The 14,904-nt window shown below is 37.7% G+C and overlaps 1 protein-coding gene across 1 annotated transcript in view; it reads right to left on the bottom strand.

Moving 5' to 3' along the window:
• TMPRSS11E (transmembrane serine protease 11E) overlaps positions 1–14,904 on the bottom strand; it is a 66,235-nt gene that overhangs the window by 30,833 nt on the left and 20,498 nt on the right. Inside the window, exon 2 of the mRNA XM_074229321.1 lies at positions 3,826–3,950. Within this exon, the coding sequence (XP_074085422.1) occupies positions 3,826–3,950 (125 nt within the window). The remainder of the gene's footprint in view (positions 1–3,825; positions 3,951–14,904) is intronic.

The following is a 14,904-nucleotide window of genomic DNA, read 5'->3' as shown; positions in this document are numbered from 1 at the left end:
AAATGGTTTAAACACTAAACCTCTCATTAGAAAGTAGGAATGGAAACCATAATCATTCAGAATGACAGAATTGTATAACTTGAAGCAAATCACTGCTTGAGAAACATTTCAGCCCCTGTTTTTGCTGTTGTTCAGTTATATCAGACTCTTCATGACCCATTTTGCATTTTCTTAGTAAAGATATGGGAGTGGTTTACCATTTCCTTCTCCAACTCTTTTTTTTAGATGAGGAAACTGAAGGGTTAAGTGATTTGCCCATGGTCACACAGCTAATAAGTGTCCAAGGCTGGATCTAAACTCAGTTCTTCCTGATTCCAGGTCCATATTGAGCCACTTAGCTACCTTAGTCATTGCTTTGGCAGAAAATAACAGGTTGCAAGGATTTTTCTTTCGTTGAGAGGAAAACAACTTCTCCACATAATCAACCATAGTAAGTCTAAGATCTATCAGTGTTTTCCCCACATGTTGTCCCATACTTCCTCCTTACTTCCTAGAAGTGGGCATTCATTTCCTCTAAAAAGAGACAAAGCTACGCTTTAGAAATATTTGGCCTGCTTCTTGATCATCCAAGGGCATAATAATGATTGTCCTTCATTTTTGAAGAAGACCATAATGAGAGGGAGGTAATGCCATAACAAGCACAATTATTGAATTGGGGGGGTGGGGTGGCTGTGCTAAGTCACCAGCCTCACTTTCTCCTCCAGAGTCATCTGGTCCAGTGACTGGAGATGGCCCTGCGTGCCAGGCAATCAGGGTTAAGTGATTTGCCCAAGGTCACACAGCTGGTAAGTTGCATAAATATCTGAGGCTAAATTCTAACTCCCATCCTCCTGTCTCCAAGGCCAGTGCTCTATCCATTGCCTCATCTAGCTGTCCAAGTCCCACCCAGGTGGGGTAAAGGTTCTTTCAAACTGATCCATTTCTGAAGGCTATAAAAGTCACTATACCCTGCTGATCAGATTCATTTCCAGATGGAGACAAACAGGACCATATACAAAGAAACTAAGGGATCACAGTATCTTTCTTGAAGATTTTTGTTGTTAGGACAAAGTAAGCCTCCTTTTGTTTAACTTTTCAATGACTTGTGAGTTCCTTATTCATTCCAATATTAAATCTAAACTAAGAAAATGCATTAAACGCATTAAAATCTAACCAATCTAACCAATATCTAAGATATTAGCAAGGCATTTGATAAACCCCACACTATTCTTGTAGAAAAAATGGAGAAATATAGACTAGATGAGAATTCAATTAGATTGATTTGGATCTGTGAGATATTTATGATTTGATGTTAACTTGGGAGGAAGTCTCTAGCGGAGTTCTGTCAAGATCTGGTCTTGATCCTCTTATTTTATCAAAGACTTGAACAAAGCAACAAATCACATGCTTTATATTCATAGTTAATTCAGAATTGGTAGGTACGACTGGTTCACAAGAGTTAGAATTTAAAAAAAAAACTAGAATATTAAGTTAAATTAGAAGGTGAAATTTATTAAGGACCAATCAGTTAGACAGTCAACAACCAGAAATCATTTAGCACTTTCCTCATGCTGAATACTGAGATAAGTGTTGGGATTACAAGGTAAAGCTTAAAACAATCCCTGTTATTGAGTTTACAGTGTAATGGAGGAGCCAATATGCAGACATTTATATACAAACTAGATATATATACAGAATAAATCAGAGATAATCAAAGGAAAGGCACAATCACACTGTGATTTAAAATATCAGTTATACTAAAGCTGGATGATAGAGGCTAGGCTACAGAGAAAATCATCTGAAAAAGAGGGATTATAGTATACTATAGCAAAATATGGCAGCCAAAAAATAAAATTCAGTCTTAGGGTGCATTAACAGAAGTGTTGTGGTTTTTTTTCTTTTTCAACTTTTTTTTATTAAGTTGGCTGCATAAGAGATATACATTTCTCATATGGACAATTCTTGTCATGAATAAAGGCAGCAAAAATGTGCTAATAGTGAGCTATGCTTCACAAAGTAACAATCATTTTGGATGAAAAAAATCTCCTGTACAATGCAACTATAAAGATAAGCAAATAATGTGAATGACTTCTCGATACTCAATACAACCAAATATGTGTACAAAGAAACAAGCACCCATTATGTAGCTAGTTCACTTGTATTCCTTTGTTTACCACACATACATAATTTTTAAAAATCACATTTATGTAGTAAGAATGAGAACATTAAGAAAAATGAAATTTTGATCTCATTTCTTATTTTCATAATATCAGTTTACCATTCTCTTCCTTCATCACACCATAACAAGGGTGTTATTATCAATTATGAATGTTGTCATATTTTTGATTTTTTTAAATTGTTTTTGTGGGGACAATGGGGTTAAATGACTTACTCAAAGTCATACAACTAGTAAGTATCAAATGCCTAAGGCCAGATTGGAACTCAGATTCTCCTGACTAGTTGAAATAAAAAAGAGAGCCTTGTCTTCCTCATCTATGAAATAAAGTAAGGGAGATGGGAGGGGAAAGTGACTCATTAGATAAGATGTATGGTCTTGTTCGGTCCTAACATTCCATATATCCATTGATTTCAGAAATTATTCCATCTTAAAAGAACATGTCTGAAGGGCCACTCAGGGCCATCCAACATCATGGGAATTTTTTATTCTTTTTTTCTATGAAGTGCCCACAATATAGTCAGTTTCTTCAGAAATACCCTTTATAATACATTTATCCTAATTAATCTCTTAGGATTTTGTATAGGATAAGATAGAGTTTATAACAAATAGAGATGGAAAAATGATTAAGAAATGGGTCAATATAAATATTTCACTACAGAATAGAGCCTGTCCTAAAATTTTTCTCAACTCCTGGGGACTTCTCATCCTGTAATACTGCCCCCTTTTCACATGGATGAGTACCTCCTAGAGTCTCTATTTGGAAGAAGATCCTAAATTGTGTTCATCTTTCATTTCCCTCTTAACTCTGCTGCTTCTAATTAAGAAGACATTCAAGACTCATAAGTATCTTCCCCGCTCCCTTTTCAGTTCCCTTTTGTATATAGGCTTATCCATTAGAATGTAAACTCCCAAGGGTAAGGACAATCTTTTTGCTTATTTTTAATCCCCATTGTATAATACTATGTATACATGTAGAGTCTAAATTAGATTACTTTATGTCAGGGGAAGGCTGAAGAGAAGGGAGGGAAGTAGAAAAATATAAAAAAAAAACCCTTTGCAAAAAAAGGTTGGTGAAAAAATCTTTATAAAACCATTTTATAATAAAAAATTTTTAAATAACATTATGTTCATAGATGCTCATTGCCTTTCTGTCTACAACTCTGAAATGTCTGAAGTGACATTAAATTCTTTAATATCAAAATTTTAAATATATTGGGTTTTCCTAAACCTTTAGGAGGTTCAGGGTATTAAGACCTCAGATTCTGTTTCATTCTTCCAATCTGAACCTTGCTTTTGGGGAATAGGGATACAAACCTGTGATCCTCAGTTGGGGAACTCCCTCTATCAAGGCAGATCATTAACTGTTCAGAAAGTTTTATGAAGTCATATGCAGTCACATAATTTACAAGTGTCTCATGTAGGATCATACAACCAGTGCGTGCCAGACCTTTCTAAATCTAAGGCAAAAAACTGGAAGGCATGAGGCACTGTGGTCTTTGGTAGCCTTCCCAGAAGGAAGTACTGATCTATAAACAATACATGAAGTGATGAAAATTCAAGGAAGGCTTATTCATAAGAGCTTGAATTATGAAGCTAAAAGAGTAAATCTAAAACAAAAATGAGAACTCTCTCTAGATAACTGGGAAAAAAATCTAACTGATACTTACTATATCTCACATAATGAACGATGAGTCCAATACACACTGCTAGAACAATCAGGGATATAAAGGTGATTAAGCCAATAACCCATGGCTCTAAACAGCTTCTTTTTCTAACAGGCACACGAACAGGTCTGAAAAAGAGAAGGAAATGTATTACATTACTATGTGTGATAAATCTTCAACTTAAGTGAATCAGATATTTCAATAGAATAAAATGTTTTCCTGTAGGAGATTTATTCATTCATTAGATGTATATTCACAGAAGAACAAGATTTTAGAGTTGGAAGGAATTTTAGAGGCCATATAGTCTAACCCATCCCTAAATATGAATCTCCTCTTCAGCATACCTTATAAGAAGCCAACCAGGCTTTCCTTACATATTTCTACTCCCCAAGGCATCCCATTCCACTTCTCGAAAGCTCTAGTTGTTAGAAAGTATTTCCTTTCATCAAGCTTAAATTTGCTTCTTTGTAATTTCCATAAATTGCTCTGACTTCAGTGGTTTGGGGTCAACCTGAATTATAATAATTATAACTTTTGAATGGGAATGGGATAAATTCATGAAAAGGAAATAGCAGAATGAATTAAAAATCAGAATCCAACAATATGTTGGAAAGACATTTAAGACAGATACAGAGTTAAAATGGAAGGTTAGAGTTTTATTTTCAATGGATTAAAAAAAAGGCAGAGTAGCAATTATGATCTCAAACAAAGTTATGGCTAAAATAGATTAAATTAAAAGAAATAGACCAAGTAACTCCATTTTGATAAAAAAAAGTACTCTAGAAAATGAAGCAATATCAATACTAAACCTATATGAAGTCTAGATTCTAGATAAAGATTAGTTCCAGAAGAAACTGTCTTATTTGAAGATATTTGAAGACAGTTATCATGTTCCCCTAAATCTTCTATAAACAAGTCATCCATAGTCACTGATTCTCATTCAGTATATTCTAGACTCTTCACCATCCTGATTGCTCTCCTCTATGTGCTCTCCAGTTTATCAATATCATCTCAAAAATATGACATTCAAGGCAGCCAGGTGGCATAATGAATACAGCACCAGCCCTGAAGTCAGGAGGATCTGAGGTACAATATGGCCTTAGACACTTGATACTTACTAGTTGTATGACTTTGAGTAAGTCACTTAACCCCATTGTCCCCACAAAAACAATTTTAAAAAATCAAAAATATGACATTCATAACTGATAATAACACCCTTATTATAGCTTGCTGAAAGCAAAGAATGGTAAACTACTACCTCTCTGGTCCTAGGCACAACACTTCTGTTAATGTACCCTAAGACTGAACTTTATTTTTTGGCTGCCATATTTTGCTATAGTTTACTATAATCCCTCTTTTTCAGATGATTTTCTATGTAGCCTAGCCTCTATCACCCAGCTTTAGTAAAACTGATATTTTAAATCACAGTGAGGCTGTGCCTTTCCTCTGATTTATTCTGTATATATATATCTAGTTTGTATATAAATGTCTGCATATTGACTCCTCCATTACACTGTAAACTCAGTAGCAGGGATCGTTTTAAGCTTTACCTTGTAATCTCAACATTTATCTCAGTATTCAGCATGAGGAGAGTGCTAAATGATTGCTGGTTGTTTGACTGTCTAACTGATTGGTCCTTAAAAAATTTCACCTTCTAATTTAACTTAATGTTTTAGATTTTTTAAAAATTCTAACTCTTGTGAACCAGTCATACCTACCATTCATACCTGAATTAACTATGAATATAAAGCATGTGATTTGTTGCTTTGTTCAAGTCTTTGATAAAAATAAGAGGATCAAGATCAGATCTTGACAGAACTCCGCTAGAGACTTCCTCCCAAGTTAACATCAAATCATAAATATCTCACAGATCCAAATCAATCTAATTGAATTCTCATCTAGTCTATATTTCTCCATTTTTTCTACAAGAATAATGTGGGGTTTGTCAAATGCCTTGCTAATATCTAAGTAAACATTCTTGATGAAGCCTTATTGATTCTTTGTGATCACTGCTTTTTTAAGACCCACTAGAGTTCATTCCCTGCACTTTGAAATGTATATTCTATAATTTTGCCAAGAATCAAAATCACATTCAGTGACTTAGAATTCATAAATTCTATCCTTTTCTTTTTTTGGAAGATTATAATATCTGTCCTTTTCTAGCCTTTTAGTTTGCCATTATTGTTGTTATTCAGGAATTTCAGTCATGTCTGACTCTGTAACCCCATTTGAGGTTTTCTTGGCAAAGATGCTAGAGTAGTTTACCATTTTCTTCTTCAGCTCATTTTACAGATAAGGACAATGAGGTTAAAAAGGGTAAAGTTGGGGTGGCTAGGTGGTGCAGTGGATAGAGCACCGGCCCTGGAGTCAGAGTACCTGAGTTCAAATCCAACCTCAGACACTTAATAATTACCTAGCTGTAATGGCCTTGTGAATCCTCTAAGTATAGTTTCAACTCTAACCTAATTTTGCTCACTTATAGAGTTTATTTGATAAAAAAAGTTTGATTACTTAAGGAGTGTATGAGATTATCACCTTGTCTTAAATTTGTTCAACGTTTATGACATTGAAGGAAATATAGGATTATAGGTCTAGCTTCTTTTTCATTTTTATGGCCTAAGAGGAATGTCCAAGATTGTAATATGTAAATGAACTATTATTTCTCTGTTATATCTCTCTGATATAAATTTGCCTATAAGAAACCTTTTTTAGAATCCTCATGATCATTCAGATTTTCTCTGAGGCCTTAATCTATGCTTGAGTATAATAATGAAACTGAGGTCTTTACCTCCATAACTTTTGCATTATAAGAAATATATAGGGGGTGGAGCCAAGATGGCGACAAGAAGTGATCCAGTCTTAGGCGCTCTGTGATAAACCTTGAAACTAAGGACTCTAACTAAACTTTCAAGAGACAGAACCCACAAAGGGACTCATTGAGGCAGTTCTCCCACTCAAGGTAACCTGGAAAAGAGCAGAAAGGCTCTGCTCCCCGGGGTTGGAGGGGCAGCCTGCCAGAGGGGTGGCCCGCTAGAAAGAAAGAACTTCAGCCTCCCAGAGGCAACCCCAGGGCACTGGGAGCCATGGCTCACAGCAGCGGGGGAGTGTCCTAAGCTGTACCCCGGGGAGCACCGGGCACAAAGTGGGGGAACAGCGGGGAACCTCTGCCAAAGCAAGCACCTGGAGCCCAGCCCTCAGGGCACACAGAAAGCAACATGGACTTTCAGCAGCCCAGACCAGGAACAGAAGCAGGCAGAGCCTTTAAGCTGGATCCCCCAGGGCATGAGCCCACTGAGATGAGGGAGATGAAGAGAGAGAGAGACTGCTGAGCTCTGTCCTCTGCCCCTGGAACAGGACTCTGGAGCTCTGACCACATTCAGATCCTGATCCCAGTCTAGGCCCCCCACATAGAACAGCAGGGCCCCCACCTCAGCCCTGTGGCAGAGGGGGGTGCTTATGGTCATTCACAGACCAGGAGGGAAGACAGTGCCTTACACTCTGAGACTCTTGTGGGAGTGTCCCAAAAGCTCAGGAAGCACCCCCAAACCAGGCCCAGGCTGGGAAAATGAGCAAGCAAAGAAATAAGAGGAAGACCGTTGAGAAATATTTTGCAAATGAGCCCAAGAAGGATCAAAATACTCAGTCTGAAGATGAGGAAGCACAAGCTCCTACATCTAAAGACTCCAAGAAAAACAGAAATTGGGCTCAGGCTATGACAGAGCTCAAAAAAGGCTTTGAAAATCAAATGAGAGAGTTGGAAGAAAAACTGGGAAAAGAAAGGAGAGAGATGCAGGAAAAACATGAAAATGAAGTCAGCAGCTTAGTCAAGGAAATCCAAAAAAATGCTGAAGAAAATAGCATGTTAAAAACCAGCTTAGGTCAAATAAAACAGTTCAAAAAGTTATTGAGGAGAAGAATGCCTTAAAAAGCAAAATTGGCCAGATGGAAAAAGAGATAAGAAAACTCTCTGAGGAGAACAAATCCTTCAGACAAAGAACAGAATTCAGGGAGATTGATGAATTTACCAGAAATCAGGAATCAATACTTCAAAACCAAAAAAGTGAAAAATTAGAAGAAAATGTGAAATATCTCATTGAAAAAGCTGATATGGAAAACAGACTTAGGAAAGATAATTTAAAAATTATTGGAATACCTGAAAGTCATGATCAGGAAAAGAGCCTTGACATCATTTTCAAAGAATTACTATAGGAAAATTGCCCTGATATTCTAGAAGCAGAGGGCAAAATAGAAATGGAGAGAATCCACCGATTCCCCCCGAGAAAGAGATCCCAAAAAATCAACCACTAGGAATATTATAGCCAAGTTCCAGAACTCCCAAGTCAAAGAGAAAATATTACAAGCAGCCAGAAGGACACAGTTCAAATATAATGGAGCTGCAGTCAGGATCACACAGGATTAGCAGCAGCTACACTGGAAGCTCATAGGGCTTGGAATACAATATACCAGAAGGCAAAAGAGCTTAGAATGCAGCCAAGAATGAACTACCCAGCAAGGCTGAATGTCCTCTTCCAGGGAAAAAGATGGACTTTCAATGAACCAGCGAAATTTCAAAGGTTCCTTTTGGAATGGCCAGAGCTGAACAGAAGATTTGATCTTCAGATACAGGACTCAGGTGAAGCATGGAGATTGGAGGAAAGGGGGAAAATATGAGGGACTTAATGATGAAGAACTGTATGTATTCCTGCATAGAAAAATGACACTGATAAAACTCATATGAACCTTCTCAGTTAATAGAGCAGGTAGAGGGAGCTTTTATAGTTGAAGCACAGGAGTAAACTGAATTCAAAGATAAAATATGGTGTAAAAATGGAGTCAATAGAAAAAAAGGGAAATGTAATGGGAGAAAGAAAAAGGAGAGGAGGAATAGGCCAAGATATTTCATATAATAAGATTTTTTTATTACAATGAGCTATTGCAATGATATGGAAGGGGGGAGGCAAGGGGGAATGAGGGAACCTTTGCTCTCATCAGAGATGGCTAGGAGAGGAAACAGCATATATACTCAATGGGATATAGGCATCTGAAGTAAGAAGGTGGGGGGAGCAGGGGGAAGGGGTGGGGTTGTGAACAAAGGAGGACAGGATGGACCACGGGGGTAGAGTGATCAGATATAACACATTTTCTTTTTTACTTCTTGCAAGGGGCTGGGGTTGCATGGCCTGTCCAGGACCACAGGGCCAGGTGGATTCTGGGCCTAAGGGGTGGTATGGGGGCTCAGGGCTTCTTGGCCCCAGGACCAGGGATCTGTCTGCTGCGCCACTCAGGGACCCTACAGCAGAGTCAGAATGAAAGGAGAGAGAAAATATAGTACATGGTAGTGGAGAAATAAGAAAGGAGGGAGTTGCGATCAGCAATGGCAATGTTGGAAAAATATGGAAGCAACTTTTGCGATGGACTTACCATAAATAATGCGATCCACCCATAACAGAGTTGTTGGTGTTGGAACAAAGACTGAAGCACATTTTTTACTATTATTATTTGGGGGAGGGCGCAGGGCAAATGGGGCTGGGTGGCCTGCCTGGGGCCACATAGCAGGGTGATCTTTGGGTGTCTGAGGCCAGATTTGGACCCAGGTGCTCCTGGCTCAGGGGCCAATGCTCTGTCTGTCACCCACCCACCCTTACTATGATTACTATTTTATTTTATTTTGGTTCTTTTTTTCCCCTCCTTTTTGGTTTTTGCAGGGCAGTGGGGATCGGATGGCTTGCATATCACACGGCTGGGTGATTGTTGGGTCTATGGGGCTGGATGTGGGCTCGGGTGCTCATGGCTCCAGGGCTGGTGCTTCATCCATTGCACCACCTGGCCATACCTACAATTATTACTATTTTTTTATTTTAATTTTTTTCTCTCCCCTTTACTTTATCGCCCAAGCAAGTCTATATTCATGGGGGGGGAGGTTTATTTTGTTTACTCTTAAACAAGAATATTTTATTAATGTAAAAAAAAAATTTGTACAAAATGAGAATTAAAAAAATAAAATTAAATAAAATTAAGAAATATATATATTTCAGCAGCAGTTACCCACTACAAAAACTTAGGCAATATTTCCCCCATAACACCTGCTCTACAAGAGTTTATAATCTAATATATGATTCTTATTAGTTTGTAAGTCCCTTAAGGGAAGACAATCTGATGCTATTCACATCTTCACATCCATGCTTGTCAAGTAAATTTTTATTCAACAACAAACCAACAACTTGAACCAACCAAAACTTCTTTTTAATATGACCACTCCCCTTCCAATCACTTTTCAAATCAAAGAAGCAGTAAGAAGGAGTAATTAGACCAGGTTTTATAGTTAATGTTTTTATTCTCACAGAATAATGGATAGATTGCAGTCCTTGGAGCCAGGAACATCTTGACTTCAAATCTTGCTAATGATATTTGCTAGCTGTTCAAATTTCCCTTTGGGTCTTGCATAAAGCTTGCTACATCCCTCCTAATACTCTCAAACAAAACAATAAATGAGGAAAAACTAGAATTGGAATTAGAGGTCCTAGGTTCAAATCTCATTTCTACTATTTATTGACTATATGACCTTATACAATCATTTTATCTCCCTGGATTTCAGTTTCCTCAACTATAAAATGAAGATTGGACTAGATGTCTCTAGTTCTCAGCTCTTTAGTTTATCATTTTCCTCATTCCAAACAACTTCTTGGAGGAAAGGAAGAAGTGATTTATAGTGCTACTTGGTTGGAAAGTTGTTGCTGTTCAATCTTCATTTTCAAAAAGTCCAGTAATATTGGGAGTGACATCTTAAAGTACGAGTGAATTAGATTTAAGTAAGGTAGTCTTGCACACATCAGTCAGCACCACTCTCTCTTCCTTGAAAGTCCAATGGTAAGTCAAAAATCAGAGTGATTAGCCACAGCCAGGGATGCAGTGCCTTCCATATTTTACTAAGCTCTAAGCACTCCATAGTTCTTGCTTCAGACACCTTCATGACAGTTGGAACAAATTGTTCTCATCCACCCATTCCTCAGGGAGAAGTCTTCATATGCTTGTGGGGAAGGCATTCCCCTAACTCCCCAAGGGAGTTTAAAGCTTTGGTTACCCTCAAACTGATTTAACCCATCTGCCAAGGTTTACTGGGTGTGGCCATTGTGCTTGCTTTTTAAAGCCACAGGTAAGAATTGAGCAACAGGTGGCCACCAAAGGTAGATGAGCAGTCCTGAAAATGGCTGAGCAAGACCTCACATGGGAAATACTAGTCCTCCATGAATAGGCCATACAACCAGTTTGAATGTGGACATCAGTTCGGTACCTAATACAGGAATACAGGAGGTGAATAAGTTCTATTGTTCTTACGCTTCTGAATTGCAAAAGGTGCTTTTCGTCTTGGCAAATTCTTCCTGTTCAAAGAGCACCATCTGAGGACAATTCAAGCAGTGACAGAACAGGTAGGAGGACTGATTGCTGACTCAAGTTAGGAAAAGTGGAGTCAGGAAATGACTACATCAAATTGGGTACTTGAGGGATGGACTTCACCATTTCCCGGTTCAGCCTCTTCTGTGATCAGTGGAATGGGGTGGGAAGCTCTAAGCTCCTGTTTGTTTTCCTGACCTCAGCCTTGTCCTGATGCCTCTCCCTTTGGACCCTAGCCAAAGAAATTGACTCTTCCTCTCCCCTATACTGAAGTCTCTGTCTCAGTCTCTCTCTCGCTCTCCCTCTCTCTGTGTTCTCTCTTCCCCCCCAAAAAAAAAATAATTGGAAGTTACACTTAGGTCCCTGAACAGATTGGGAAAATAAGTGGAAGATAATGTACCCTTTACAGGGTTATCCAGTTTTGTGAGAATCATTTTATTTCATCCTTATTTCTCTAAGAGAGACAGAATTGTTTTGTACCCTGAAGATAAGATTCCATTGCTCATATCCTGGGCTCCACTCTTTAATCAGTACTGTAAATATATAGATGTCAACCTCTCTAAGAGTAAGTGGAAGTCTTTCCTGAGAATATCATGAAATAGTTATTTCAAGATAAAAGACTACTGTAATGAATAAACATTCTTTTTAAGTTTCCAGATGAACCTGATGGAAAGGTGATGTTAGATGTAAAGCATGTACCTGAGAAGACTAAAGGTTGATCAGGTTCAGTGCCAGTGGCTGATTTTACTATTGATTGTGTCTGATGAAGGAGAATGGAGTATTATAGAGGGGGGAAAGAGCCAGTAGGGAGGAGTTGAAATTTGACATAATTGAGAAAGCAGGAGATTGCTGTCTCTTCTAATCTTTTATTCTAATTCATTTCTTTTTTCACTTAATCACTATCTCCTTATTATCCCCATTATACATTGGAAGTTCCTCCAGTACAATATGACCTCCTTAACCTGAAAGATTGGACTTGAATCAAAAAGACCTGAATTCAAATCTTCCTTCAACCATTTACATTTCTAGGCAGGAGACAACTTCTCTCTGTAAAATAAAGGATAATAATGATACCTATATTAAAGGATCAGTGAAATGACCTGTGTAAAGTGATAGAAAAATACTAAAAGTTACTATTGAAGACAGGGACTGCCTTTGCCTTTCTTTACTTAGCACAGCATTTAGCACTTAGTAGGCACTAAGTCATTAAATGCTTGTTGATGAGCCCAGAATCCTCCCAATCAGACTGGTTTTGGAGAAGGATAAGTATAACAACAAATGTGCACTTTGATATGAGGATAGAAGAAGGGATGGAAGGACTGAATTACTGGGTAAATACCATGTGTTATGATTATCATCATCATTATTTTTATTATCATTAACGATAATGGTGATGATGACTGCTCCCTGAACTCTTTGTTGTTTTTAACTTTAGTGCTTTGTTTCATGTCTGCTTAACATTGTTTTTTGGACTGATCCACCCAAGTCTCTAATTGCTTCCAGATATTGTTATTTTTCTTCACTCTTTAGCTTCAAATGGTTTCAAACTGAGCATCAAAAAGCCACCATGTCCTAGGCCAATTTAAGCCCTCCTAGGCTGCCTCAGTTCACCTTAACAGGCAGTCCCAGGAATGGGCAAGTGTTGTATCATTTTTCTATTTGTATACTCATTATCTGGCACAGAGCCCTCATAGCATCTTCATCTGTAAAATGGATAGCTAGGTGGTGGGTAGTGTATTGTACTATTGACTTAGAGTCAGGAAGACAAGAGTTAAAAACTAATACCAAACACTTACTGGTTGAGTAAACCATTTTCATCTATCCTCAGTATCCTCAACTGTAAAATGGGAATACTTACCTCCCAGGGTTGTTGTGAGGATCAAACAAGATAATAATTGTAAACTGTCTGTCACATAGTAGGTGTTCCCCCCCACCACCTTCTCCTTATAAAATGGGGATAATAATACTTGGAGTTCTTCCATCACAATGTTGTCATAGAGATCAAATGTAGGTAAAATATTTTATAAATGTTATATTGCCATATAAATGTAAATTATTATCATTGTTTGCATTTCCAGCCTTACCCACACTGTGCTAAAATCTGGGAATCTAGTCAACATGCAAACAACTACATATATAAATAAGATATATATATACAGTGTAAACGAAAGATAATCTCAAAGGGGAGGCATTATGAGTGAAAGAGATGCACAGTGGATAGAGTACCCACCCTAGAGTCAGGAGGACCTGAGTTCAGATCCAGCCTCAGTAACTTAACCTAGCTGTGTGACCTTGGCTGAGTCATTTAACCCCATTGCCTTGCAAAAACCAAAACCAAAACCAAACAAATCTGTAGCAATCCACTATCTCTCACATCCATCCCCTTCTCTCTCTTCATAACACAACAACCCTGGTCCAGGCCCTCATGCCCTCTTTTCTGAATGCCACAATAATCTCCTAAGTGCTTTTCTTGTATTTAGTCTCTACTTTCTCCAATCCATTCTCCACACAGGCAATAAATTGATAATCCTATCTTACAGGTCCAAGCATAACATTCCTCTGCTTATGAAACTTAAGTAGACCCCATAACCTTTAGAATAAAGTATAAACTTCTACTTAGCATTATAATTCATATCCAGTCTACCTTTCCAAGTCAAGTATAATTGCTCCCCTACATTCACTCTATGGTCCAGGCAAAAAGACCTATCTGTTTTTTTCTTTACCTGACTTCTATCAGTTTTCACATTCTGTCCCCTATACTTGGAAAGTTCTCTCTCTCTTCTTCTCTACCTCTTATAATGCTTAATTTTCTTCAAAGCTTAGCTCAAGTGCCACTTCCTTCAAAATATCTTTACTAATTGTCTTAGTTGTTAGGGCCTTGAATTGCTAGCATACATTTTTTTGTGTATGTACAGTATTTATTGAATCTGTGTTCAAGTTAGTCTTCCCCAGGAGAATGTAAACTTCTTGAGGGCAAGGTTATTTTACTTTCATATTTGATTCCCTAATGCCTAGCAAATAGTAAGTACAGTTTTACTAGTTTTACTAGTTTCAGTTTACTAGTAACCTGGTTTAAAGTATACTTTGCTGCACAAGGAAAACTTTTTCTCAAAATTTGTCTTGCTGGATGAACAATAATTCACAATATGAACCTCATGTTTGAACTTGAACAGCTTGCAAAAGGATGACATTCAACTAAGGGCAATGGTTATTTTTTTTTAACTTTCATATGTCCGACAAAAGAACCTCACTCAACACACATTGTCCATTTCTACTCAATACTTTCTCCATGGACAGCCCCTTCTGGCTATTCACAATCATCCCATTTGCTCATGCCCTCATTACCTCTAACCTGGACATTTACACAGCCTCCTAATTGGTCTACCTGTTTCAAGTACCTCTTATTTCTAACTCACTCAGAAACTAAGGAAAAGGGAAAAAAATCAGTGAGTCAAAATATGAAAGTGATTCCTACAAATGAAAAATAAGTGAAGGCAGTAGTTACTTTTAGTGAAAGTAGCATAAAAGAGAAAATTCCTAATATTGAAACCCCTGATGTTCTCGTGGAAGGAGATTTTGTGTACTAATCACTGCTGCTGTACTTCAGGTACATTAGGGACAAAGCAATTGCTTAAAATTATAAATAATCATTTTATATGAATATATCTGGGGACATAGTATGGATCATCC

This window comes from Macrotis lagotis, chromosome 3, assembly GCF_037893015.1.
Source record: "Macrotis lagotis isolate mMagLag1 chromosome 3, bilby.v1.9.chrom.fasta, whole genome shotgun sequence".
NCBI classification, from domain to species: Eukaryota; Metazoa; Chordata; class Mammalia; order Peramelemorphia; family Peramelidae; genus Macrotis; species Macrotis lagotis.
This window is presented reverse-complemented; position numbering and strand designations above follow the sequence as displayed.